At 38.1% G+C, this 27,357-nt stretch overlaps 2 protein-coding genes across 3 annotated transcripts in view; one reads left to right on the forward strand and one right to left on the reverse strand.

Annotated features, from left to right (window-relative positions):
- Positions 1-1,346: 1,346 nt before the first annotated feature.
- On the forward strand, positions 1,347-11,397 carry LOC306694883 (thrombopoietin receptor-like; the record flags this gene model as incomplete). Its single annotated transcript, XM_079157927.1, is given in 13 exon segments — positions 1,347-1,446; positions 1,879-1,999; positions 2,464-2,642; positions 3,645-3,802; positions 7,489-7,633; positions 7,759-7,873; positions 8,201-8,370; positions 8,491-8,633; positions 9,210-9,366; positions 9,656-9,734; positions 9,969-10,056; positions 10,215-10,387; positions 10,390-11,397. Coding segments are annotated over 13 exon segments (1,905 nt in total). The 3' UTR covers positions 10,667-11,397.
- Positions 11,398-11,861: 464 nt separating this feature from the next.
- Positions 11,862-27,357, reverse strand: part of ddah1 (dimethylarginine dimethylaminohydrolase 1) — a 71,328-nt gene continuing 55,832 nt past the window's right edge. For both annotated transcript variants that reach the window (XM_079157246.1, XM_079157245.1), the window contains 3 exons: positions 23,758-23,877; positions 18,623-18,766; positions 11,862-14,206 (listed from right to left, as the gene is read on the reverse strand). In XM_079157246.1, the coding sequence (XP_079013372.1) occupies positions 14,090-14,206; positions 18,623-18,766; positions 23,758-23,877 (381 nt within the window). In that variant the 3' untranslated portion in view covers positions 11,862-14,089. The remainder of the gene's footprint in view (positions 14,207-18,622; positions 18,767-23,757; positions 23,878-27,357) is intronic.

Consider the following 27,357-nt stretch of genomic DNA (forward strand, 5'->3'; position numbering starts at 1 on the left):
CACAAGCAGGAAGCCTTGGGTACACCTTAGCAGACAGACTGAGACGTTGGTCTGTCAACTGGAGCCTATTTATACACGGTGGAGAACAGACGTGAAGAGTGGAGGACAGCTAACGGAAGAAGTGTGAAGGCTGCTGTAGGGTCAGAGAGAGTTGTGAACATCAGTGAGAGAAACAGAGCCAATGAACAAGATCTGAGACAGAGTGAGGAGAGAAAAACAAAGAGAAAGAAACAGACTGACGCCACAAGCAACACTTGTCTGCACATATGATCTACCACACGGCATTGTGACATGTGAAACTAATGGCACTTCTCATAAATTTGTGTCACTAATCATATTGCAGTCACGAAGGTGGTTTCATGTTGTTTGAGACACTCGGTGGGTTCTTGTCTCTGTCCGCATTGATGTTGAGAAAAATCTGCATTATCATAAACTTCCTGAGCTTATTTCTTTTTTTAAATGTTTAGCATTTCAAGCTTTATAATGCATTACTTTTACTGGATTCAAAATATGTATTAATTTACTGTATATGTAGATTAGCAAGTATGCAATTATGCAGGTTTCTTTACAAAGTTTTAACCTTATATCGCATATGATCAAGTCCGAAGTTAAAAAGAATGTTCAGGTGTAACTGTTTTATTATAGATGCAGAGTCCTGTAGTGTTTACCAAGTGGAAGGGGAAGTGGCTGAGGTGGGTTGGATCTTTGGTAATGTTAGTTTCTCCAGAGGTAGTGGTTTTTATGTCCAGACCCAATGATGTTGTTGCAGGGGTGTTCAGTCAGCAGTTTAATTAAGACAGAAAAACAGGAACTGAAATTGGTCATACAAGTTCATATTTTGGTTTTAGAGCGATTTAGATTTAGTTTTTTGTATATCATGGGATATGTTTAAGGTTACAGGTCCCACAGGAACTTAAAGTTTGTGAAGCACTCATCATCTCTCGTGTTTTCCATAGTAATCCTTTAAATTTATATTTGTATTAAAAAACTGCAAACCCAGCCAGATGATGAACTGAAACATATGCTAGGTTTCATCAGCAGTAGCATCTCCCATGTGTTATTGTGTCTAATAAGAAGGAGTGTTTGAGAGTAAACAGAAATAACATATTTCCATAGTTTCAGTTAAAAAGAATCTGCCTTTTTTGGTGCGTACTTCCACTAGGCTCTAAACAAAGCACGCTTCCTGCTTTAAGCACAGCCAAGCCCTCAGCACTGATCAACCCTACCCACCCATGCCTACTCATAACCATGCATGAAAGACAACACACACAATGCACATACAAAAGCAAGTGCGTTGTTAGTTTAAGTGCCATGGTGGTTTAGGATACATAATACCTCAATCTACAATGAATTGGCAGATTCTCCTTATTAGTTTGTGGATACAAGTGGGCTTTGTCCCTGGGATACATTGCAAGGATGGAACTGTCAGTCATCTGTCAAGTGAAGGTAGGGTTTAATGATGGATGATTTTTGTACAGTTGAATTACGCTATAAATTAATGTTGAATCCGATTAACAGCTGCATTTTCTCATTTACTGTTTATTTCCACTGAAAATAATGACTTAACTATATGACACAGAGACACTAAAGTCACAAAATATATTGTTTTTTCAAAAGTCATGTGAGAACAAGATGTACATTTTTGGGAACAAGATAATACGTTATGGGTAGAAAGTAGAAGATAATAAGTATGTCCTGGCAATTAATGGTTCTTGTTTTTGCACAACAAAAAGACACTAACTTGTTTCCACAATTTAGCATCTTGCCATTTAAAAAGTACCGCCTTGTTTGACTTGCAGGGATGTATTTTATTCCGGGAGGCTCATGTATTATATATGTTATATTTATATGTCAATATATTTGTCATTTCTGGAGCAGATGTTTTGCTCTTAAAGGATGAGCTGGATCCTAAATGTTTCACCCGCACAGAACAGGATTTTACCTGCTTCTTTGAGACTGCAGACAACAGAACTTATGATTTACTCTACGAGTCTGACAGGTATGCTTTATAGACAATAACTTGTGTATAATAACTTGTGTTTTGTATGTTAAGGGCCCTTAATTAAAGAGCCTTATATCATTTAATATTCTTTGATCTATTTTGTTTGGAATTTTTCATACTTTTGACTTTTGGGCTATTATTTATTTAATGTAAAAAAAATGTGTTCATTAGTATTATTGTGTATTCCACAAAAACACATGTCTAGGAGAAACTTCATAAACCCATATCAACCAAACCCAACCAAATATTTATGTTTAATCTTTCACTTTGAATGATGTAATTATTTTATTTCTCCTTTTAGAGTCTTCAGTTTACATTTGAACCTGACACGTGTTGCTTCATCTATAACACCTTAAAGCACTTTGAACTACACTTACTTGTATGAAAGATTACAAATGGTTTGATTGATTGCTTAATATATACTACCAAGTCTATTATTTTTGTCATTTATTTTAATCAAGCCTGTCTGGAAAGAAAAGGTGTGAAATGTCTGTCCAGAGAACAGAAGTCGGAACTTTACTCCATATCTGCTCATTTCCTGGGTCCGATGTTTTCTTGTTTGTGGAAATACACCTTGAAGTGGTGGAGCGCAACACCAACACCATTCTCTACAGGCGCACTGTCTGTGTGGAGGAACAATGTAAGACTTTCTTTTTTTTTTTACAATATTTTTTTTTAAAAAGCGTATCGAAATAGATCAATCTCTTGTTGGAAAGAACACTTGTTGGAAAGAACACACACAAAGCTTTATGCTTTATAACTCTTACCAACCCCTCCTCCTGTTTTAGGGTTGGGGACAGGGGATGTTCAGGGGTAAATAAAAGGTCAACAGTATATGATACAAAGTGGTGTTCATCTGAATGCTGGGAACCTGAAGAATAATTTCTAGATGCAGCTTAGCAGTGTGTGTTAACTTGTTGACATAGATCAGAAATAAAAATACATTTATGAATCATTTCATTTTAAATAAATTGCGAAAGTGTGCTAAGAACATTATGTTGGATACTCAATTGTGTCTCATAAGTTGTTGAAGCTATATTTGGACTGATGCCATTTATGACACAGATTTGAATTGTAATCTTACCACTCCTAAATTGATTTAAAAATATCAACAATTCTTCAAAAAAACACATTAATCACTACAACAGAACACCATAGGAAAATGCACGCAGTTCTCTATGGGTTCTTCCACAGTCCAAAGACATGCAGCTTAGGTTAATTGATGTCTGTCTGGTTGTGTGTCTATATATGTCAGCCCTGCGATAATCTGGTGACCTGTCCGGGGTGTACCCTGGCTTTGCCCAATGATAGCTGGGATCGGCTCCAGCCCCCCCGTGACCCTGAACAGGATATAGGAATGGATGGATGTATTTCTGTATTTGCTTTTTTCTGTTCTGGAAACTGCTCAGAAACCCCCATTATTGTTCATATTTCCTCTAAATACTCTAGTTTGGGGTTGTACGGTTTCATGAGGCTTGGATTATCCTGGAGGTCACAATAGATAATTTCATACTATGATGTCAAGTTTTTTAAAAAGTGGTCTCACTACAATGACACACATTATGGACCAAAGACACACAAGAGTGATGTAAGAGGCTGTGATGTGTTCTTCCATGCTTTTTGATCACTTTTTTCTCAATAGTGCTCTTGGATCCACCCTTCAGTGTGTCTTTAAACCAAAATGGCCAAGCAGGGCAGCTGCAAGTTTCATGGCACACAAAGGACTCAAAATACTTTGAAGAGCATGTGATGTATAAGATTCGATACTCATCCAACAGTTTGGGAGAGAAGATAAAAGAGGTACACATGCACACAGCTTCTCGACAAATCCATGAGATCATTTCAACTCGCACTTCCTGTGTGTGAGCATTAGACAGTTTATATATTATTTAAGTAATGGTATGACCAGCCTGTGTTAGTGTGAAACACTTTTGTCTTTTATCTCAGTTCAGCACCTACATAGAGCATGTAACAAAAATGTCATAGTCATAGTATAGAATGTCATAAAAGATTAAAAAATCATATAATACATCCCAAAAATGTCATTAGAAAGTGTCAAAAGTCTATAGGTATACAGGTGTACAATGACTTGGTATACGAAAGTCATGGTAGAGTATTTCATAAAAAAGTCATAGCATAACATGTCATGAATAAATCATAGTATAGTATGTCAATAAAATGTTGTAAAAAGTAGTATTGTATTTCATGAGAAAGTCATAGTATAGCATGTCAAAAAGAGTCATAGTATATTATGTTATAAAAGTTCTTTAAAAAAGCCATAGTATGTCAAACAAATCATAAAAAGTGTGAAATAGTCATTGTAAGACAAATAAAGTCATAGTATAGCATGTCAAAAACGTCATGGCATAATATGTCAAAGAAAGACATGAAGAAGTCATATTATAGTATCTAGAAAAACGTCATAATAATGGTCTTAGTATAGCATGTTGAAAAAAGCATGTTGAAAAAATCAGGAAAGAAATCCTATTATATTAATAAAAAGTCATAAATAAATCCTAGTGAGTAAATCAATTAATATTATAGTATATCTAAAAGAAAAACAAATGTAGTATGTCCTAAAAAGTGGATAAAAGTCATAGTATTGTATGTCGAAAAAAAGTCATGAAAGATTCGTAGTATAGTATGACAAAAAAAGTAATTGCATAATATGTGAAAAAGAAACCGTGGTAAAGTGTGTCGAAAAAAGCCATGAAATGTCGAAATAGTGTTAAATGGTCATACTGTTGCATAATGAAACATTCATAGTAAAGTCATAGTATACTATGTCAATAAGGTGCCTGAAATACTCAGTAAAGTCTCTTGAAAGAAATTATGTAAGTCATATTATAAAATGTCAAAAAAGTGAGAAAAAGACATAGTATTGTATGAAAAAAGTGATATAGCATATCACAAAACTTAATTGTATAATATTTCATAGTATAACATATCAAAAAAAGTCTTAAAAGTTTTTAAAAGTCTTAGTAAAGAAAAGTGAAATAAGTCATAAAAAGTCATGGTATATAATTTGCAAAAAATAGTCAAGAAAAGACATCGTATAGCATGTTGAAAAGGATTTTAAAAAATGTAAGTATAGCGTGTCGAAAAATGTCATAAAACTATAGTCATAGTATAGTCATGTCAAAAAAAAGTAAAATTACAGTATGTCGTAATAATTCATGAAAATGTCATAGTATAAATTATCAAAAAAGTGAGAAAGTCATTAAAAGTCATAGTATAGCATGTTGAGAAATGCCATAGCATTAAATGTCATAAAAAAAACACAGAAAGACATCGTATAGAATAATGAGAAAAAGTCATAAAAATGTCATAGTATAGAATGTAAAAAAAATCATATAGTATTCATAGTATAGCATGTCGAAATAAGTCATATAAATAATTTTGGTGGAAATTCACTAAGAAAAGTAATCGTATACTAAGCCTCCTAGTTGTCATAGAAATGTCAATAACAAAGTTATAGTATAGTAGTCATCATTTAAAAATTCATAATACTATATGTCATTCAAAATTAAAAAAATATATAGGCGCAGTAAAGTTTCAGATAAAAAAGTCAATAGAATCAGAATCAGAGTCAGATTTACGGCCAAATATGCACAAGGAATTTGATGCAGTTTTATTTCCCCAACTCTCTCAATATACTTACATAGAAATAGAAATAACATCTAGGGTCGAGGACAACAAAGCTGCACACAAAAAGAATAGACAGGACAGTTATGTACACAAGTTACTACAAATCTAGTTGTACAAATAATTATTATACACTAGCAATGAGCAACACTAAAATAAAGAAAATGTCTATATACAAGTCAGTATTCTTTAAGGTGCATACTGTTCAAATTGTGCAAAGAAATAAATACACAATGGATATACATGGACTGTATGCTTGTGTAGAATATGTGCATGCACAATGAAAGTGTATTTGTAGCCTATTTACAGCAACAGATGTAAAATATTTTTTAAAAGTTGTATATTAGAAATTGTAAAATTATTATATATAACGTTAGCAGTGGATATTTTGGTGATATAAGGTCACTGACAGTGTATGACTTATTTAATAGTTCTTTACAGTGAGAGGCTGCAAGAAAAAACTTTTCTTGTGTCCGGTAGTTTTGAAATCAGAGTGTTCTGTAGTGCCTCCCAGAGGGTAGAAATTGAAACAGGATGTGTCCAGGGTATGAAGGGTCTGCAATGATGTTTCCTGCCTGTTTCCTGACTCTGGACATCCTGGATGAAGTGCATGATGGCACCAATGATTTTTTTTGCAGTCCAAATTGTCCGCTGTAGTCTACTTCTGTTCTGTTTGATTTTGAGCAAAGCTGAAAGCCACAAACAGGATCCTTGCATATGTCTCCAAAGAGTCAAGTTGTTGCAGGATGTAGTGCAGGTAATTGTACGTTCAAAAAGGTGAGAAAAATGAATCAAAAAAAGTCATTAAAAGTATCATAGTATGATATGTCAAAAAAGTCACAGTATACATCTTGAAAAAAGTCATAGTATAGTTTGCCGTAAAAATGTATAAAAAAGACTTAATAGCATGTCAAAAATAGTCATGATAAGTAGCACTATAGTATGTCAAAAAAAGTCAAAGAGCAGGTTGGAAATAGTCATAAAAATGTCATAAGATAGCATGGCAAAAACAATTAACTGTAAAGCATGTCGAGAAAATACATCACATTTATTAAAAAAAAATAATAAAATCATAAAAAATTCATAGTATTCCTTGTCAAAAGAAGTCATTGTATAGTAAATTATGTATGTTAAAAAAAGTCATAACAGAATCATAGTATAGCATGGCTTAACAAGTCAGGAATATCATGTTGGAAAGAGTCAAAGTTTAGCATGTTGAATAAAATCATAGTATGGTAGGTCAAAAAACGTCATGTAAAAATCATAGAATAGTATGTCAAAAAAAATCAGAAAAATTATAGTATTGTCCAAAAAAGTTATGATGTACTTTTAAAAAATTAAAAAGTCATAGTATAGTATTTCATTAAAACAGTCATACAAATGACATAGTATGTCATAGAAAATAATAGTATAGCATGTCACACAAATGTCATAAATATCCCATTAACAAGTATAATCTGTTGAAATGTTTAATAGTTTAGTGTGTCATAGAAAGTTGTGGTGTGACATTAAAATGATATTATAAAAGTTTCACTATATTTATTGCAAGAAAAAGTCCTTGTGTAGTTTGTCATAAAAAGTCATAGTATGTGTGGAGCTCGGGGATTGGGGGTCAAGTTAATGTGCGAGTTTGTGAGTTATGATATTGATTTATTAACTGATAAATTTAACACATTCTTTTTTTTTTGTCCAATATATGAATATTGTAGCATTTTACTATCTGTAACCCTCCTTCACATGTAGTCTTTTATTGGTAATTACAGTCGGTAAAATAAAGTTAAATGTATGATTTTGTATATTTTACAATATTAATTACATTTTCGAGTATGTGATTTCTACAGACAAAGGAGTGCAGCATACTAGACTCTCTGGTACCAGGGGAGGAGGTTGAGGTCCAGGTCTCCGTCAGAGGTGCCTATAATCCAAATACTGGACACTGGAGCGGCTGGTCACACCCTGTGCGAGCCGTGGTTCCCCAAAGTGCAGGTGTGTCTAAATAACAAAGAGTGTGCATCTGAGTGAATGGCAATTGTTATCCATAGCATCTCATCCTGTGACCTCCTCTGTCACAGATGCAGCACTTGAATGAGAAACGTTTTCTCTTCTTTCAGATGATATTTCTCTAATGTGCTACACATCCGACCTGCAAAGCATCACCTGTCTTTGGCATGGGAGCAGATATGGTGAAGAGAACGTGTACAAACTTTTATACAAGATGGGCCTCAGGTACTTACTACATTCCATCATTGAGGAATGAAATACCTCAGATCATGCTATGCTAATGTATCAGCATGTTTAGTTGACATTTGGTTGAATTCAAAGTTATTTACATCCTTCACAGTAAACACTAGACACATCATTACTTTGAACAACAATAATGTTGCAAACTATTTTGTGTCATCTCTTCCTCTGCACACATTTCCTTTCATTTCACATTGTTGTCTATACTGACTAGTGAGCAGTAAAAATAAACCTGTTTAGTTCTTTGGGTTTACCCGCTAAAACACACAACTGATATTTGTTTCGCTGTGATTGTGTGTGATGATATTACAGTGAAGTTTTGGGCTGGACAGAATGGACAGAGTGTCTTGCCGACAGGGACGTGACTGAACTGTGCCATTTCCGTGGAGAGGAGTCCAGAAGAGTCCGGGTCAAGCTCAGCAGCACTTCAGCTCCACTCAGCAGAACCTTCTATACTCAAGAGTTCAATCTCAGCAACAGCGGTGAGGGATTTTTCCTTCTCCTTCTCCGGCTCTTTTTGGATGTTTTAGCTGTATTTTGATACATGACAGTTGACAAAAAGGAGACTCAAATTTCAATTTTTTTCTATTTTTTGGTTTTAGTCAAAACATCCCCACCATGCCATCTGAAAGGAACATTGGAAAAAGACAAGTTGTGCTTGAAATGGGAAGCTCCTCTTCTGTCTCTGTCTGCTCACCTGCAGTATGAAGTCAGCTACCAGAACAGCCGGGGTGAAGCGAGGATTGTAAGATGTCCTTTACAGCAACACAATTTTATGTTTTATCTTTTTAAAATTCCCTTCAAAATATGTTTGTGTTCCCTTATACATTTCAGATTCCATCACAACATTTTTTCATAATAGTAAACTAAAATGACTAAAGGTAGAATTGTATTTAAATATAATATCTGTATGAATTATTATTTTCTAATTATTCCAATGGCAAGTTTTGTTTGTTCAGTAGGGCTGTGGTTTTACCACCAGATGGCACCAAAGAAAGGAGTATTACAATACAATGAGAGATTTAAAGTAAAAAATAAGTAACATGATTCACTATATTGGTTATTTTACCTTATATTAAATTAACCATGCTGTGTGTTGCAAAATAACTTAATTTGCCAAAACATGAGGAAATACAAAGAATATGTGTGCAAATGAAACAGTATTCATAGAAGGGAAAACAAATGCATTAAAAGGCAGTACTGCAAGGGAACATAAATATATATCAAGGGAAATGCAGAACGCAAAATGAGTATGTCATCGCTAAGATTGTCCTTTAATGTTCTTACAATTGAATATCAAAATCAACCTTTGTGTCCCCAGAAGTCCCTAAAGGGCCCTGAGACGGGCACATGTCGAGAGGTTCCAACAGGTAGCCATTACTGTGTTAAGATCAGAGCTAAACCTAATGGGTCCATTTACTCAGGACACTGGAGTGACTGGTCAAATGTGCTTACTGGCGACATCCCTGCTGATATAGGTAAGATCCCAGAGAGACTGACAAAAGTCAGTGTAAAACACAATCATTTAGTAATCCCCTGCGTGTGTTTGTAAATGGAGCGGTTTATTTGATTCTCAGTCTGTTATTTTGTTTGAATTTCACAAGCAGTTTATTCAAATTTGATTATGTGGCAACAATCGTCGTAGTGTAAAAAATACACTGTTGTGCCATGATATATAAATATGAACATTATAGACCTATGAAATGCAGTTTTTTGTTACGCTCATTAAATATTCAAACCATAACACAGTATAAATAACCTCTACAGGCACACTGTTCATGCTGTGTATACCTGTCTTGATGCTGATAATTGCCATCATCCTCATCTTCTTTTCCACGTACCTCAGGTAGGAACAATTCAAACACAAATACTCATGTGAAAGTATGTGATACCTTCCTCCATTTATTTTCAAATGGACATCAATTTGTATTGTACAATCAACTTTAAAAAAACTTACCTTTTTCTAAACTATTTCTAACAAAATACTCTTGCTATCCAAAATGTTTAACCAATTCTTTTAATAACGTTCTGCATTGTTTGAAGATTATTTTCCTGTCTGTTGTTTTGTGTGTTTTTATAGTAAACTCAAGCTGTATTTTTGGCCACCGGTGCCCAACCTTGACAAAGTCCTACAAAGTTTTCTGACAGAGGTCAATGGGCCGCAATGGGTAAATTATTTTACTTAATAGTAAGATACATGATACATGCACCAATACTTCACAATAATGAAGATGTTTTTATTTCCTTGGTGGAAAAATAGATCTTGGCCATGACTAATTAATCTAAATAGGTGTTTCAAATGCAATACTTTGTGCTCACACTACAGAATCCTTCGATAACAGCAAAGCAGTACTCCGACGAAACCACTTCATCTGTGGTAGAGATAATGTCTGAAGTTGACGTTTCCCAATCAGGGGTATCCACCAGGCTCCTGTCATTAGAAAGACAGTTCTGCAGCGGAGAACAGGTTGATGGAAGCCCTGGGACGAAACTCTTTCCAGACCTCTGAACAAAGACAGTGTCATTCTTTGCCCAAAAGGAAACAAGTATGTCTACGAGGAAGTTGTAGAGAAAGGAGGCCCGGAGATGAGTGATGAGCTCTTCCAAACATGTCACGGTTCCTGCCCTGATGCCTCAGCCTGTCTCCCACCCTGCTCTGGCAGTGACTTTCTTAACCATTCCTACTTGCCTCTGGCTGGGCCTGCAGACAGATTCGACTGCAAGGTCACTGTTGCAAGGGGGCCAGGCAACCTCTATACTAATTTCCCCTGTAGCTAAATGTACAGAATAACTGTACTGTACTTCCACTGGTGCAGAAGCTTACTCAAAGGCGTGTTACCATGTATTCATAGTATAATGGGGATTAGTTTTAATCATGGCATACTCTCTCCCATCATTACAGTCTCTTTGAAAGGTGGACAAATCAACATTTGAGAACAAGAATATAACATTTCTCTGTCAGTTGAAGCTTTTGGTTCACATGTTGAAGATAATTAAGCATACCTTATTGTAATATTACTTTTAGATTGGTAATTGTATATACAGTTCAGGACTGACAGCGTATCTACACTGCTGTCTTTTTATTTCCACAAGAGGGAACCTAGATGATGAGATATTTCGTGAGATTACGAGAAAGGACCCCACTTAATGGCTTTGGTGGTCAAGAAGATTGTTTATCTTATAAGACCTGTTAACAACAATTACCAGGTGGTAGCCTGCAGTTAGCTTGAGTACCTTGGACCAAAAAGGGGGGAAAAAAGGATGATATATTCAAATGCTAAATTTCAATTGTATTTGTAACCTTCTGTGTTAAGCATGTGAAAATAAACGTGAAGGCGCCATAAGGGTTTGGAACTATTACTATTTACTATTTCACGCATGAAAGACAACACATTTTTTTTTTTCAGATCTTTTCAATTGTTTATTACTTTTTGTCATGTCCTTGTAAACCTCTTAACTTTTTTTTCATTATGCAGGTTTGTATTTTTGTCAATAAACAACGAAAAGCCGTTTGTCTTCCAGTTGCATTTCCTGTCAACCATTTAGACTTTCATCGGTACATACTACTTTACTGTAGGAGATTTAAGCAGTTTTAACCGACTTGAGCAGCCTTTCTTGTCACCAACCCAACAGCAAATGCATGTCTGTCTTACATTTGGGTGTCACTAGGTGGTAGCAGAACTCAACGGGACATGGGTTGTCTCTGTCATCATAGCGAATCCTTTCTGAGACAAAGCTAGTTATTCTACTAAAAACAGTTTGATTTTGCTTCATGTTTGTATTCTATCTCACCTGATGAAGCCACGTGATCTATACCACCCTTGTCCTTGAGCGTTATGTATTGACAAAAGCTGTTAATCTAAATATGAATGAAAATGAAATTCTTTACCATAAAATAAGTTAACCTTCAAAACTGAGGCTAATTTGACAATGATTTAAAAAATGACCAAAAAAAAGCACAACACAGTTGAATACTAGATGTTAATTTATTACACAAAGTAGATGAACAGCTTAATTTAAGATGACTCAAATAATCATTACTCACAATTTGTATGAAATCCAAAAAGGTTGGAACAAGGGCAATCACAACATCATGACAACTGTGATGAGTGAGGGGATTAGTAAGAGGAGGAATAAACCCTCGACAAATTCAACACACATTTTCAAGAGCAGTTACTCACAGACAGCCTTGCCAACCAAGAGTCAAAAATGTATTAAATGTTTTGAATTGAAATGAGTGAAAAGGTTATGGCGCCCCAGAGCAGTAAAACCAATGGGTGTTTTGGAGCAATGGGAGAGGGGATGAGAAAGTTAGATCAAATCCAATGATTGACAATGTAATAATCGGACAGTATAAGACTGGTCCTGCCTGGCTCAGTGCGTGAGAATCAGAACTGGATGCGCTGCAACTATGCTATCATCCTGCATCCAGCCAGCCGCCTTCTGTAAAATATACTACTGGTGTCACACTTTTTACGGTGTTCGCCAGACTGTGTGATATCATGGCCATAAATTAGCACGAATTGTCTATGAGGCAATATGAGAGTATGGGAGAGAGGGAGTGTTGAGAGCGGAACAGAAAGACAGAGACATTTTAAAGGAGTCAGTGTTTACTGGTGTACAAGCCTCTCCTCCCAACAGGAATTCTTTCCATGTTTCGTCACTGCCCACTTGCCCATATGCAAACATCTACAGAGGGAGGTTGAATCTCCTGATGTAATTTCCTCAAATTTCACTTACAATCATATTGAGAAAAACATGGTTTCACATATGATGGGCTTTAACGTGTACAGTATGTAGTGTATACATGTTTACATACCCTATGTTTTCATGTCTACAGAGATAAGGCCACCAAAACAGGGTACAGAAACATCCTTTAAACTCCTGTTTGCAACTACCACTGTGAACACACGTGGAAACACACAAAACAGTTAGCTTGTTCTGTATGCCGAGTGCAAACACTCTGCAGTCGCATTTGATGCTACTGGATTTAGTGGAACATCAGTTTCATAGCATGCTCTGAGACGCAAAAAAAACAATGTAATCAACAACACTGGCAGAAGCAATAGAAAAACTACAGTTCCTTCAGTATTATTGAGAAGAAGAGAAGGCATTGGTTTTCCATATAGACATTGTATACCAAGGAGAGCAGAGGTGTTACGTTGGAATGAAAGCAAGATTTGTTCATCTTAGACTAATGGAAAGGCAGCTTTTATCTGTCCTCTGTAGGGTTGGCACAGATCAATACGTTTGCATCCTCATATGAATCTAAACAAGGGCTCACCAGGAGGGATGCCAAATTGCTTTAAAAAAAAAAATGGCACCAGATGGTAAATGAACAAGCTAATGTTAGCTTCTATAGCAATTATTGAGATCAGTCAAAAATCGTCTCCGGTCCCGTAAGTTCAATAGCAATGAGTAGTAAGTAATAGTCATGAAAAATAAGAGCACCTAAGGTCTCAATGGCAGTATTTATATCAATCGTAAATAATCATAACAGTGCATTCATACCTCATATCTTCAGAAAACTTTTCAAGAACGGTATTTTAATAAGAGAAATCAAAACAACCTAATAGTCAGATACATGGCCATGCATTTTCATAAAATACAGAATTGCATGTTCGTGATTTTGAAATATTGTAGAGTCATGAAATTTACTCAGCACCAACTGTAAAGAAGCAGCAATAATTCAACATAGTTGTCATAATACAGATGTAGCAGGATTTATTTTGCTGCAAAATACAGTTAAAACATGCTCCACATGGCACATGTTCTACTTCAGATTAACTGGAATCAAATTTTGGAATCGAGTTTGTAGACTAATTGGAGTACATACTGTCAAAAAACATATATGACTTCACATAGAGAGAATTCATGACCGATTGAAAAAATCATGAGCAAATAAGACTGATTTTAATGTAATATCAAAATCCTTAAAGAGACAGTAACAGTAACCAAATGTATGTCAACTGATGTATTCACAGATTTTTAAGAAAGTTTAATGAAATTTGAGTGTTTGGAGGGAAAAGGGAGACCAGATGATTCCCTCCAATTTATATTTTCTTTGACCCTCAGCGACAACTAACTTCCCTATCCTTCTTCTAAATTATAAGATAGTTTGGATAAACCTCGGGATCCTTGGTGATTGAATACAGGCTCCGCTTGGTAACCATGTACTGAGAGACCCCCTGGTGAGCACGCTCAGACGTTGGCCTTCTTGTTGATGAGTATAGAGCAGCATGTGAGGGCTCCATCAACTTTGACCTTCTCCATGTTGGACACGGGGATCAGCATGTGGTCCTTCAACTTCTCGAACACCTGCGAGAAACAGACATGACTATCATTGGAAAAACTTCCTGACATCCTGCTCAAAGGTTCAAATAAAATGATGTCCACTGAAATTCAACAGATCAGTGTTCAGACAACTATCATTGGAGAAACATGTTTAACGCTAGGTTTAACAGCTGTTCCTTACTTGCCTCCTGACTCTAACCTGGGGTACCACATCTGTGGGGCAGTGTTATAGGTATTGGCCAGCCAGCACTACAACAAGCCTTTTGGAAAAGACTGACGTACCGCCCAGTTGGCAGTAGTTAAACTGAAAGGGAGAACTTATGCAACGCTTAAGTTTGTTTACTCCACTTGACAACTTGTAATGTTCTGTCATATAAACGCCCCACACAAAGAGACACAAATTGTGAAGTAGGAGAACAAGCATTCAACAAGGTTTCCTGGTCTCCCGGCAAACTATATAAAAAAAAAAGATGGGAGTGAGAACTATTACGACATTCTCAAAAGACCCTCGTAAAGTAGTATGTCACCCTGTGGACCTTTTCCAAAAGAAAACCAGTGTTTTCCTACTAGACTTCCAAACCAGGATATTTTTCTCTTTAAACTCTCATTTCAACCCTGCTGTGATACCGAGCGAGGCCTTGTGGCACAGCCAGAGGGACCAGCTAGACACATTCTTATCTCATGATGCAATATGGCTGACGAAGCCTCTGGTGATCCAAATGACGTGTTTAAAGACACCGCTCTCATGTGCCTTATAACTCTTGACTCTTCACTCCCCAAAACAGTTAAACAATGGCACTGCATCATCATACTCTTCTGTAACCACATTATACCACTTAGAAATATGGTGTTAATGCAGATTTCTATACAATTTCAGTATATAGTAGCGAGCCATGGTGGTCCAGGGGCATGCCTCCCCGGGGAGAATATTTGTCTGTGAAAGGCCAAATTTGTCACTATCCTATCATATACTTTGGTCTTAATTATTATAGATAATATTATCTCCACCAGAAAGATCATGCGGTCAGTTGTGTGTGTCCGTGAGTGTCTTTCTGTCCACGGCGAATCTCGCATTCTGCTGCCACAAACATGCATAATGTCTTGGGTGCCCAGTTATGGCTGCATGCTCAAGGACTTCACATGGTTACATAGGCTCACACTTTCTCAAAACATTTTTTTATTGCCTGTTTTATGCTGCCATTGATAGCCTGCTGACCCCACATTTACTACTATTAACCTGCCCCTGGCTGGGAGGGGCCGATAGTGATAACACAGCTGAGTGCAACACCGACCCCGATCTGCTACTCTGCGCTCAGAGACACAGTGGGGGGGGGGGGTTAACAGTTTGCTCACTTTTAGTGTTTTTGACGGTGTGTTTGGCTAACAGCAACACGGAACTACGAGGCTAGAGGAACAGTTATTGGATTACCAGTCACACATAAAGAACCTCTAGGGAACATGAGCATCTGTCTGGCAAATCCATCCTACACTGGTTGAGATATTTCAGTCAGAACCAAAGTTTTGGATCAACTGAGCAAAACCACCATCCAAAAATCCTCTGTTTAGACCACATGACCAGAGCGTCAATTCAGGGAAGGTTGTGTTTTTGCATAACTCTCCAAAAACAAAACCTTTTGTAACGTAAGGCCCACTTCTGATTGTTAAAAATGTCCAAGGACAACTTTCCCAATTAAATGAGAAAACCGTGCTGTAAATATGCGTAATGCATCTGTCAGCTGTAATTACTCAAATATTCTGCTTACCCTCACCTATCACTGCCTGGCATTATGAATCCAAATTTGATGCATTCAGGGTCATATTTCCTCACCACACGAGGCCTGAGGCACGGTTGTCTCCCACATCACTTTTTCATTTAAAAAAAACAATACAATTTTGTGTCACTGCATCCAAGAGAATGTAAGCTGACTAACAGTGGTAAAACACTTTTGTATATCTACCTGATGATGTGTCGTGACTGGCATGGTGATGCTCAAAGGTAACTGGTCATTGAAATGATGCTTTGTTTTAATTACGATGTTTTTTTATATATGCAAATTCTTGAGCACATTCAGATATACATTTCCAGCCGAGTTCTCATTACTTCAGGTGATATTTATATGTTAGGTTGGTGGGTGGCATGGTCTCACACAGAAGGAGCTGCTATATTTCACTAGGGCTTTCGTCTGCTCAGTTTCTTTATCTCCAAACTTAACCCTCCAGAGCCGTCGCCACTGCTAACCATTAAAGATGCCCTGTCTCCACGCCCTCCGACCCCCACCAATCCTCTCTCATGACCCCCTGCCTTTGTTAATGTGGAACTCTTATGTAACTTCACAAGCAAAACTAAAAATAGACCGGAGATTCGGACAGACAATGATTCGAGTTAGAAAGCAGCAGAAGTCTTGCAGAGCGACTCTGTGGTTATGCTGAGAAATCTCCATATATCATTGGAGGAACAAGCAATAAGTTACCTAAGGAAACATGTACCAACTGTGGACTTAATGTACAGCAAGGCATGATAGGCAACTCTCAACTATGTGCTGTTGATATTTTTCCACTTTCATAAGCTCCAATTCCTTGAACACAGGTTTGGACCAGACATGTGTTCCAGGTCAATTTTTGGTGGGTTTGAACATTGAAAAGGAAACTGGATCATGGCACTAACATGCATTCCTCAAATATTGCTTGAAATGGTCCGTTAATAGTTGCTTCCAAAACAGGAAGCACAAGATACATGAATAGATTTTCATTATGCTCAACTTGAATTTCCTCAGTTAATCTTCCTGGAAAAAAAATGAGCCACTGCCGTGGATTTAAGTCCAAAGACATATAATTTTGTGAATTCTTCCCTCTAAAAATAGATGGTGGAGGTAGGGGTTTTAACCACAGAGTACATTGAGAGGTCTGAAAACTGTCTCTGCAGATTGTAGGGTGTGGGGATGGATCCTGTGAGAATCCTCTTTACTTGTTGTGACGAGGAGTGACCCCAAGGCATCTTAATAACACGGCTATTGCTCAGCTTTTCCAACCCCCGACAGACAAAGTGAGACAAAAACATGTCATTCACAGTGAACTACAGTGGAAAACATCATGAGTGAATGGCATGTTTTGATGGTGTTTGCAAGTAGGTCACTGTATGTCTAACATACATTTTAGAAAGGTTGCGAGACACTGTTGGAGTTCACCAGGCATGTCGAGCCAGCATACAGCACTTCACAGTTTAACAAAGAACACATGCCATACGAATAGTTCATAAGAGGGCACTGGGAGCAACTCTCAAAATGTCTTTGAAACCACTCTCATCCCTATAGATGTATTTTGGCATTTCACTTATGAGTACAAAAAGTACAAAAAGACAATTTTCTATAAAACAGCAGGTCATTTTACTTTCATCAGGAATTGGTGCAGTCAGGGTAGCATACTTATTTTTTTAAGACACATTTTTGGAATGTTCTCTACTTTTGCCTACTCTACTTTAGAGTAGACCTTAGACCACTAGGCCATGTGCTATATATGATGTCATTTTAGATACTTAAACCTGCAATAATTGATTTATTTCTGTCCTGCTGTAGACACCACACTGATATACTATAAGGTTGATGTGGCAAATGCATTAACAAACAGCAGCTTTTTTACACATCCAGCAGATACGGGGCAACATTAGCATTTCTTTTGAAGTTAAGTTTGTGTACACCTGATGAATCTAAGTCCAACATTGACTTTGCTTTTAGCTATGGTTTGGTTTCCACCTGCTTTTAAATTAAATATCTGTCTCTTTAGCAGCTACATGCTCCATTATGTTCACCAGCTGGCTGCTAACTTTGTCGGTCTGCTATTTAATGCTGGAGAGGATGGGTTTTAAGAACACGCTGTGGAGCTGGGGGAAACTGCACAGTCTGGTGATAATCTGGTGACTGCTTTCACATACACATTTGTCCCATATTGATTACAGCAGCTTTAAAAAGGGCCAGTGTGAAGTAAGGAATATAATATGAATAAGTATGTTTTTGTTAATGTATAATCACCTGAAAATAAGAATATTTATGTTGTTGTTACCTTGGAATGAGCCATTTATAACTACATAAGGAGTAGGTCCTCTTCATGGAGTCCGCTATGGGGCACCACCATGTTTTCAACAGCAGCCCAAGGCGAACAAACATTAAACGGCAGGTTCTTTTATTATAAAAACACAGTGCTAGCTGTGGTTGACCTGCGGCAGTCTGTGTTAAAACAACCACATACTGTAGGGTTTCCCTCTCCAGCCACTTGTTTATCTCAGAGGTCTGGACGGGATGGAGAGCAACAAAAGCAAGTGCTCTTTAAATTTAAGCCACTAAACCAGTCTGATTGTGCCGACAGTGTTTCTTCCTCCCAAAGTTGTAAACTCAGGATTGTAAATGAATGTTAGTGTGTGTGGATGTGAAATGAGCTGAGCATTACCTTTGCACTTTCTGGATACTGTTCTGCTGTGGGGTGCAGAAGCACATGTCCCTTATTAGGTAGGTTCATGTAGATGCAGTTGGCAGCGTAGTCATCAGGCACCGTCAGTTTGTCATAGCGATGGTCACTCATTTGCTGCATGATCTACTCACAGATAAGAGACAAAAATAAACATTTAGGTAAACTAATGACAGCCTAGAGGGAGACTTTCAGAGAGGCAGACAGAAAACAGTTATTCAGACTATCAGGCACTTTGAGTCTGAAGCAAGGCCACAATACCAAAGGCAGCACCACATCGTTTTGCAGGCCAAACCACTCTCGGGGCCTGGGGGGCCTTAATGGAGAACACAGGAGCAGACAGACATTCTTTCTCGGCAGATGTCATGTTATTTATGTAATCTGAAAGAGTTGAAAGTGGGACAGGCAGTGGGGGGAGAGAGGCATAGAAGACGCCCATGTTGCCAAGTGGAAGTCAGGGTTGAGGATGTTATGACCAGAGGAGAGACAGGTGCCTCTTAATGTTTATGAGCAGAACATCTGCGGACGGATACCTCAGAGACGAGAAGGGGAGGTGAGGGGGAAAGCGAGTAAAAAAACAGAGCCTCAACATTCAGCAAAGGTATTTTGAGAAGTGAGATTTTTGCACCAGATATGGACCTCCCATGAGCTTTTCTATTGCCCATTTTTCTGTTATCATCTTTCATCTTTAATCAAGGGCAGGATAAGTTGACTGTTTGCTCATGATTATCAGTCACATGACTTATAAAACGTTAAATTATCAAAAAGAAAATCTGTAGATTTTACTCATAAAATTCAACAAACGCCACCTATGGGACAACACAGAATCCAAAATGTATGTATGACGTCTTGCATGACGCACGTATAGGTTTGGGGGAGGGGCTGTGAGCAAATGTGATGACACAACCTTAGATGTGGGAGGAAAATGTGAGATTTGTGAGTCCAATGGGCTTTGTGGCTTAAGACTGACCCACTGGATCTGTTGTAACAGGGACGATGAGGGCGTTTACTGAGACAGGAAAGGCCTCTTCCTTTGTGAGTTGTATAGAAATAGGGATTACTATGCAGTTCATTATTTATTTAGCGAATGCAAAGTCCTTGTGCCAAGCAGTTGCCTCCTGGTCTACTGTATGGAGGGTGACCAATCCTCCTTTTTGTCTTTGAAGAGGGCAAGCTTCAATGATCTGTTCCATTGTTTGCTCCTCTCCACAAGCACACAGTGGGCTTGGGCTGCTGCTGGCTAACCAGGGCCCGTGGCCAGTCCTGAATCTGTTGAGGGCTGACACTGTCTCCTTGGGAGGTTGCTGCCAGGGACCTGTTGAGTAGGATCCGACACCAGCTGTTTATTCAGAACATCCCTGGACTCCCATTCGTTTTCCTCAGTAGCTTGAGTGTTTGTTTCTCTTTTCCAAATTAGTCGTCTAGATGGGAGGAGCAGGATATTACTCGCATACCCGAAAAGCATTAAAAGCACTAAAACTCTTTGTGCCCTGAAAAAACGGAGTTATTGTCAAGTAAATAGAGGCCTACTGATCCAACCCAATATCAAATGTGTGGGTCTAAGTACTCTATTAGAGCTTTCCTGAAAAAAATCTATTGAGCACACAGGAAGGGACACATTTTATGTTTCTGGCAGCAGCATCAGTGCTGGGTTGAAATAAATATAAGAACAATTGTGTGTGGTTAGTAGCAGTTAATCCCATCATTAAATAGAAATCCCAAGGAAAAAGTTGTCACACGACTTGACTCATTGTTAAATAAGTGATCTCTGGAAAGTAACATGCGAAGCCAACACCATGATGAAAATTGTGCTCCAACAATGTCAAAAACAAAGAATAAAAGCGTGAAATCATGCATTACATCAGTGTAGAATAGCTAACTCGCCATAACTCGATGATATGATGCATAAACAGTAAATTAACGGTCGCTGCAAATGACTGAGTGCAAGGCTGCAGGGTGGAGTTCATCCAGTGTGTTCACATAATGTACGTCTGTATGTGTGTAACCAGACCAGACACATTCCCATGTCACTTGTGGGTGTGTTAGGTGATTGCAGCAGCCCTAAATGAAAACACTGTCCATGTGCGTGACCGCCAACACTGTCTCCCACATACAGGGGGATTAGTAGTGGTAAAGGGGAGAATAAACGTGGACTCCACCAAAGATCACAGTTCCAGCTTCACTCAGTAAAAACTCTGAGTGTGAGGAAAATGTCCAACAGCAAAATTTCACTGTGCTTCGTGTAAAGTTCTGATCCATGAAATGCAATTAAATCCTCAGAGAAAATTCACTTGACTGATGGAACAGTTGGTTCTCAGTTCATTTTTCTTTATACTGAGGGTGATTTAATTTATTCAAATGTCAGGGTTCATGAAAAAAAAAAAAAATCAAGGGCAGCCAGGTTATCTTGTTTACTGTATGCTTTTTAAGCAGTTCTTAGATTAGACCAACAGAAGCTCTCGCTAACATGTAGTTAAGTATCCCTCAGATTTGTGTCTTCAGCAACGTTTAGGAGCAATAGAAAATTGAGAGCCAAGGCTTCTACACAGTCATCCTTGACCACGACCAGATACAAAGCAACAATGAACAACAAACCAGAGTCTGTATACTGTAACCTTCAGTATGTCTATTAGTTGCTGTAGCTGACAAAGAGACTCAATAACATCCTTAGCAAGGAAACATAGTGTGAAGATGCCAAATATGGGCCCTTTCTGATATGATACGTGCTGCAGAGTTCATCAATTTCCCTAGCCACCTAACAGTGTGACTCCAGGCTTGGCAATGTCATCCATCCATCCATCATCTTTAATTACTTGTCCTGTTCAGGGTCACAGGGAGATGGAGTCAATCCCAGCTGATGCTGACATAGGGCGCAGGCAGGGTACACCCTGGACAGGTTACCAGACTATCGCAGGGTTAACACACATACATATATATACTGTATATACACAGACAACCATTCACGCTCACATCCACACCTCATAATGTAGAGACAAAGCACTTTGTAAACTCTGTTGCTCTCTACTGCTGAAGGATATTAAACATACTAGATAACCCATCAATTTGAATCAAATATCTAAAGTGTATAGAAATGTCCATATTTAACTTGTAAATGTTTGTAATCAGGATATAGTCATCAAACACAACTCATCCTGAATATAAACATCACCGTGTTGTCACCTCATTATCTATAAAAACAAGTGTGCAAACATCCTTGAGGTGAAAATCAAACTCTGACCAGTAGTGAGCAATGACCTCATGGATCAAACAGGGCTGAGTGACTGGTGATCTAAAGTCTGCCCTGGGAGTCAAATATAGGGAGGGAATAGTGTGTGAGAGAACAGGAAGTGGTTGCTGCAGATATTTCAGGATGATGACTTCATAAGTCAAGCTTGGCAGTGACAGCGGCAGATGGATGATGAAATCCATCCGGTTGACGTGTATTCTGACCCATGGGAGAGCTAAACACAGACAGGGGACTACACACACTCTTAGCACACATCCCAGATATAGACAGACAGCAAAACAGAGTGTAAATTAACAGCCTTATTAACCAGATGTCAGTGAGATATACAAAGACCTTCTCCTCTAAACCCACACTGCCAACAGGTCAGGGTCTCATCTCTTTTCTGAATATCTAATAGCAGCACAATTCTAGCTCCCTAAAGACAAACAGAATTATTTGGGCTCCAACTTTAATTTGTACAACGTGTCTTTGTCCAGAGGTACACAAACAAGGAGCCTTATTGCCATAAGAGCTGCATCCACATCCATAACAAGCACTTTTAATTCATCTAAACAGCATTCATGATATCTCACTCCCCCCCACAAAGAGAACATTACCTAATTACAAATCCAGGGTCGTTAAAAGTCCTTTAAAATAGTTTCTAATTAGCGCAGGAGAAGGTGACGTAAGCCGTGATTAGAAAACGAGCGGTCTGTCATTACGTCTCACTCCTCCTCGCTCCAGTAGCTAATCACTGGGGTGATCAAACAGGCAGGAATGTTAACGAGTCAGTGCTGGAATATAAAATCAATTAGCGCATGCGTTTAAGCATAGATCCTTAACTTCTTGTGTACAGTTCAGCGATGCAAAACCAACAAGTCTGACCTCATGCTGGTCTCAAGTACTTCCTTGTGCTTCATTAGGGTGTGCTGTCAGATGGTCTGGTTTTAATTGCCCCATGAGATACTACTAAGTGGCTTTTACTTGACTTAAAGTAACCTTGTGTAGGGCTGGGCCAGTAGGGGGCGATATCACACTAGGAGGCAAATGAAGAGCCCTGCCAGAAAGGATCTGTCAAGGCCAAGGGTGTGTGTGCGCGCTTGTGTGTAAGTCTTCATACATATGTAGATAAATATAAAGCATGTGTGTCAATGCTGTGTAAACACAACATCAAATATTGCACTGTATTTTAGTCATGTGTGCTGAAAGAAAGGTTCACATCGAGTCTCATGTGTTGATGTTTGGGAATTTTAGGGATAATTCCATCAGAGGGATGGGCTGAGATTTATTACTCTCTTTGAGAAAACGACAAATTTGTCTCTGTCGGGGTGTAAACGGCCTCTTGTTCATGTTGAGTCCTTCAGCATCCCCTGGCCCCTGGGGCATCTAGTTGTAGGACTATTGTTACGATGGAGCTAGATCGATTCAGAAGCCTTTTATGCGGTAATGAGCTCAAGCCTTTAAATGGAATACCTCTGTAATTGAAGCTGGAGTGTGAGCGCCAGGGGCAATCCCCTTAGCTTTGCTGAGAATATGAATTAATGACGAAGGATTAAGGTGACAGGTGGTCTCAATGTGCCTGCAGTGGGAAGCAGCAATCAAGTTGTAAGTAAGGGAGTCTGCTCTGAATCAACACGTGTAATGTCTTGTCTTGTAGTGTTATTCTTGCTGAATACTTTGCAGAGCAGGCGAAAAAAAAAGGACAGGGCTGTTAATACCAACAGTATCGAGCCACGAGTCGACCAAAAACAAAAAATCAGCTGCGTCATAATTATAAAAACAATGCCACTACATTGATTCAGTGGTTTCTATGACCACAGCTGGGGGAGGCATAGCAATGGGATGATGCTTTTACTGCACGTACAACACGTAGATACACAAACTCCCATACTTTGAGGGTTTTCTGTGCTGGTTCACTGGAGCCGATGAGAATAAGGCCTGGTCCTCCCATACTGCAGAAGCTTTTCAGGTGCAGCCCTTCCAGCACAGGCACGGTGGACACAGCGTAGTCCTGCAAAACACAATCCAATTAGGTGAAGTGAAAACAAAATGTGAATATAAGTAAGTCCCAGGTGATAAAAATGATTTGAATTAATGGCAGCTCTCTCTCCGGTCAAACTGCAGGAATCACTTTGGGATTGTGGTGTCAAACATTAAGAGCCTGCCTCTACATCTGCTGACATAATGTTTCCTCACAATTGTTATTCTTTGTAGGTAGTTACTGTGTTAACAAAGAGACACATGCCTTATATACAGCAACAATGTCATAACTCAAAACAGAGCTGTGGTTATATTGTCCCACAAATATTTGCAATGACCTGTATATCTGTACAACGTAAAGCTTCCTCATTTCTTCATATGTGGCTGAACAAAATATTAGAAAACAGATACATATGTAGTTTCATCCATATAAGATAATCTTCATGAAGGCAGGAATGGATGAGACAGATGTGATAACACAGTGCAAGCCTTCCTTTGTTTGTGACAATGCTTCACAATCCACAACGAAGCACTGCAGCTCCAGTCAGTGTACGTGAAATGATGTGAAATGTAATATATATTTTTTTATAGAAAAGCACTGTAGTGGTTTGTGCAGTATCATTAAATTGTGTTTAAAGTGGCTTTTAAAATGAAATAGCGGGCAGCTCAGGGCGGAAACAGCAGGAGTGTCTGGGCGATGATGTTACTGAGCCCAGGGCTCACGGGGTTATTACAGAGCAACTTAAAGAAACCTGATTGGAAAGGCTTTATCTTGCTGCAGGATGTTGCATACCAAATGTCAAGTTATACAAAACAAAACAAAAACAACTGCTATTGATAAAAGTGGTATTAACACCTGAACATGCCATTTGGGCTTCTTTAAAATCTTTAAAGGCCCTAAAACGTTCTCTTTAATATTTAATATTCATGACCAAATAAGCAACAATCAAAGTTAAGGATTAGAAAAATATATAATATGATTAATTTGTTATCTATTAAGAATGTGTGGGTGTGGTGTGAATCACATTTAAAGGGTTACTTCGGTATTTTTCAATCTGGACCCTGTTTTCCCACGTTTTTGTGTCTGAATGACAAATAGGAACAACAATTTCTGAAATGTATTTAGTTTTGATTGAGAGCGCTGTAGACGGCAGCCGATCACAGGCTGCAATGTTATGCAAGCTGGCACCGTCATTAACGACTAAAAGTGCTTGTTTTTGCCAAGATAGGCTTTGATTACAATTATTAGAGTCTCGCTCAAGAAGAAGTCAAGTTCTGAAATGTGACAACGGTGGAAACACTGCAAGCTGGCTGAGCAGAGTTTGTTGTGTTGGAGTACAGAAAGCATAGCTCAGTGTTCTCTATAAGATGTTCAGTGTGAAGGCTGAATATTTAGATGATTTCGACAATGTGGATGAGGTCTTTGAATTTGATGGCCCTCCGCATTTAATTGAGCCAGAGTATAAGGATATACAGATTTTACAACAAGACTTAACCTTCAGCGGGACTTGAACACAATAACAAACTGACAGAATTAAGCTAAAGGTGAAAACAATATGAGCCTGTCAGTGGCAAAAACAAGCACTTTTAGTGGACATAATGTTACATTGATGCTCATTTACAGCGTTATCCCTCAATATCGGACCAGTTATAAAATTGTTGTTCCCATTTGTCACTAAGACACAAAAAATATGGGAAAAATAGGGTCCTGGATAACAAACCAGTGAAGTTACCCTTTAATAAACAGAAGGCTGGCAACATAAGCAAACAACACTACAACCGTCCTCACAATTTGTTGCACAGCCCACTATAAAACCATGAGAAAAGCAAGGACAAGAAGACAAATATGATCAAAGCTATGGCAGAGAATGTAGTGTTCATGTAGGTTCAGAATAAGAGGCCCATTAAGTAAAGTTTGCCTTTAAATCCTTAAACTCTTCAGAATGAGGATGAAAGAAGCATTCAGCCAGCAATTGCATCCATATTGATTGATATCTGGTCTATATTTAGGATCATTTTTTAAATACTTTATAGGGAACTATAGTGCGCTATTTATCTTTAGCCTCCAACAGCTGATTTAGGACTGACACCTTCATTAAAATGTTAGTTGAAAGCCTTGTTAGCAAGAATTAAAGCCTGGGGTCCATATTTGAAGAATTATAGCACAGCATAGCCTCCTGAAACAACAGTGTTTTACCACAGACTTGGTTTGGATTTTGATTTACTGGACTGCAAGAATTTCCCACTTTCAACATGATTGATTGAGCATTTGATACATAGACTCACCGTTTGTGACAAAAAGCCAGAGTTGAGTCCTACAGAGATTTGTAAAACTTGAATTGATACTAAGCTTTAATTTGAATTATGTGAGACTTCAAAATTCCAAGACCTTTCCTTCCTGAATATACATGAATACATTTATATAAGCTTATAAATTTAGGTTTGTGCTTAGGAACTGACATCCATGTGTTTTCTTAATCACATAATGTGTTCTGAATTGTTTTTTATAGCTCGTAGCTTCATAAAACCCTATGAGGTACTGGAAGTATTGTGTACATTGTCCATAGTTACACTCTTTTGTGACATTTTTCATTCAAGTATAGGTTAACACTTTTCAAGTTAATATTTGTATTGCATCATTAGCTCAAATTAAAGCGCTATGATTCATTTAAACAGTTATTGTGATTGAACAGAATAGCATTTGGCAGTTCATCATGCCAAAAACTTAAATTCCTCCATCCAACGTTTTCCTGAAATCTTTCCTTGGCACTTGTTAAGAAGATACAAAAGGACACATGGGAATTATGAATCTGAACTTCCTTCCCTCCTTATCCATAAACAGGAAGTTGCAGTTCGAAATTAGAAGTACGAGTCATACTTTTCTTATAAAGAGAGTAAAGAGAGAGACTGAGTTGCTTTTCATCTGCACTAACAGCCTGGTTTGCTGCTATGTTGTGATCTGAAAAGACCCATTGACCAACCCAGAAGCACAGCAGACTGAGCTTCACTGTTGACGTCACAGTGTTCATATTTTTGTTTTATTGGTAAATTTGGAGCCACCACCTCTAAATGCAGATGAAAAGAAGTGGTTTGGCCTCTATTATTCTTCCCGAACAAACTCATTCAATCAAAAGCACCATCTGCTTTAACCTCTTCAAGGACCATGAAGAAAAGAGCTTCGACATCTGTACACAGTTGTTGAGTGATAAACAAACCTGGCAACAAAGTGACCCTTAATTTGATAATGATAGGAAAAAAAAAACATGATAGGAGGAATCAATCTGATAAAAAACGGAAAAAACAATAATGGACGCTCAAGTGATTTTTCCTAGTGTCATTTACCAGTGACGCATCATTAAGTCCTGTTTTATCAAAGATAACAGAAAACACAGAGGAATCCATAATGAGGAATTGAAATCAGATACAGACTGGAAGAAGGAAGCACAGCAATAAGGCCATTTAGGTTACCGTAATGTGTTGAACTCTTAACGCCTTGACCCACCCCCGAACT

The sequence above is a fragment of the Pholis gunnellus genome (genome assembly GCF_910591455.1).
Source record: "Pholis gunnellus genome assembly, chromosome: 4".
NCBI lineage: Eukaryota > Metazoa > Chordata > Actinopteri > Perciformes > Pholidae > Pholis > Pholis gunnellus.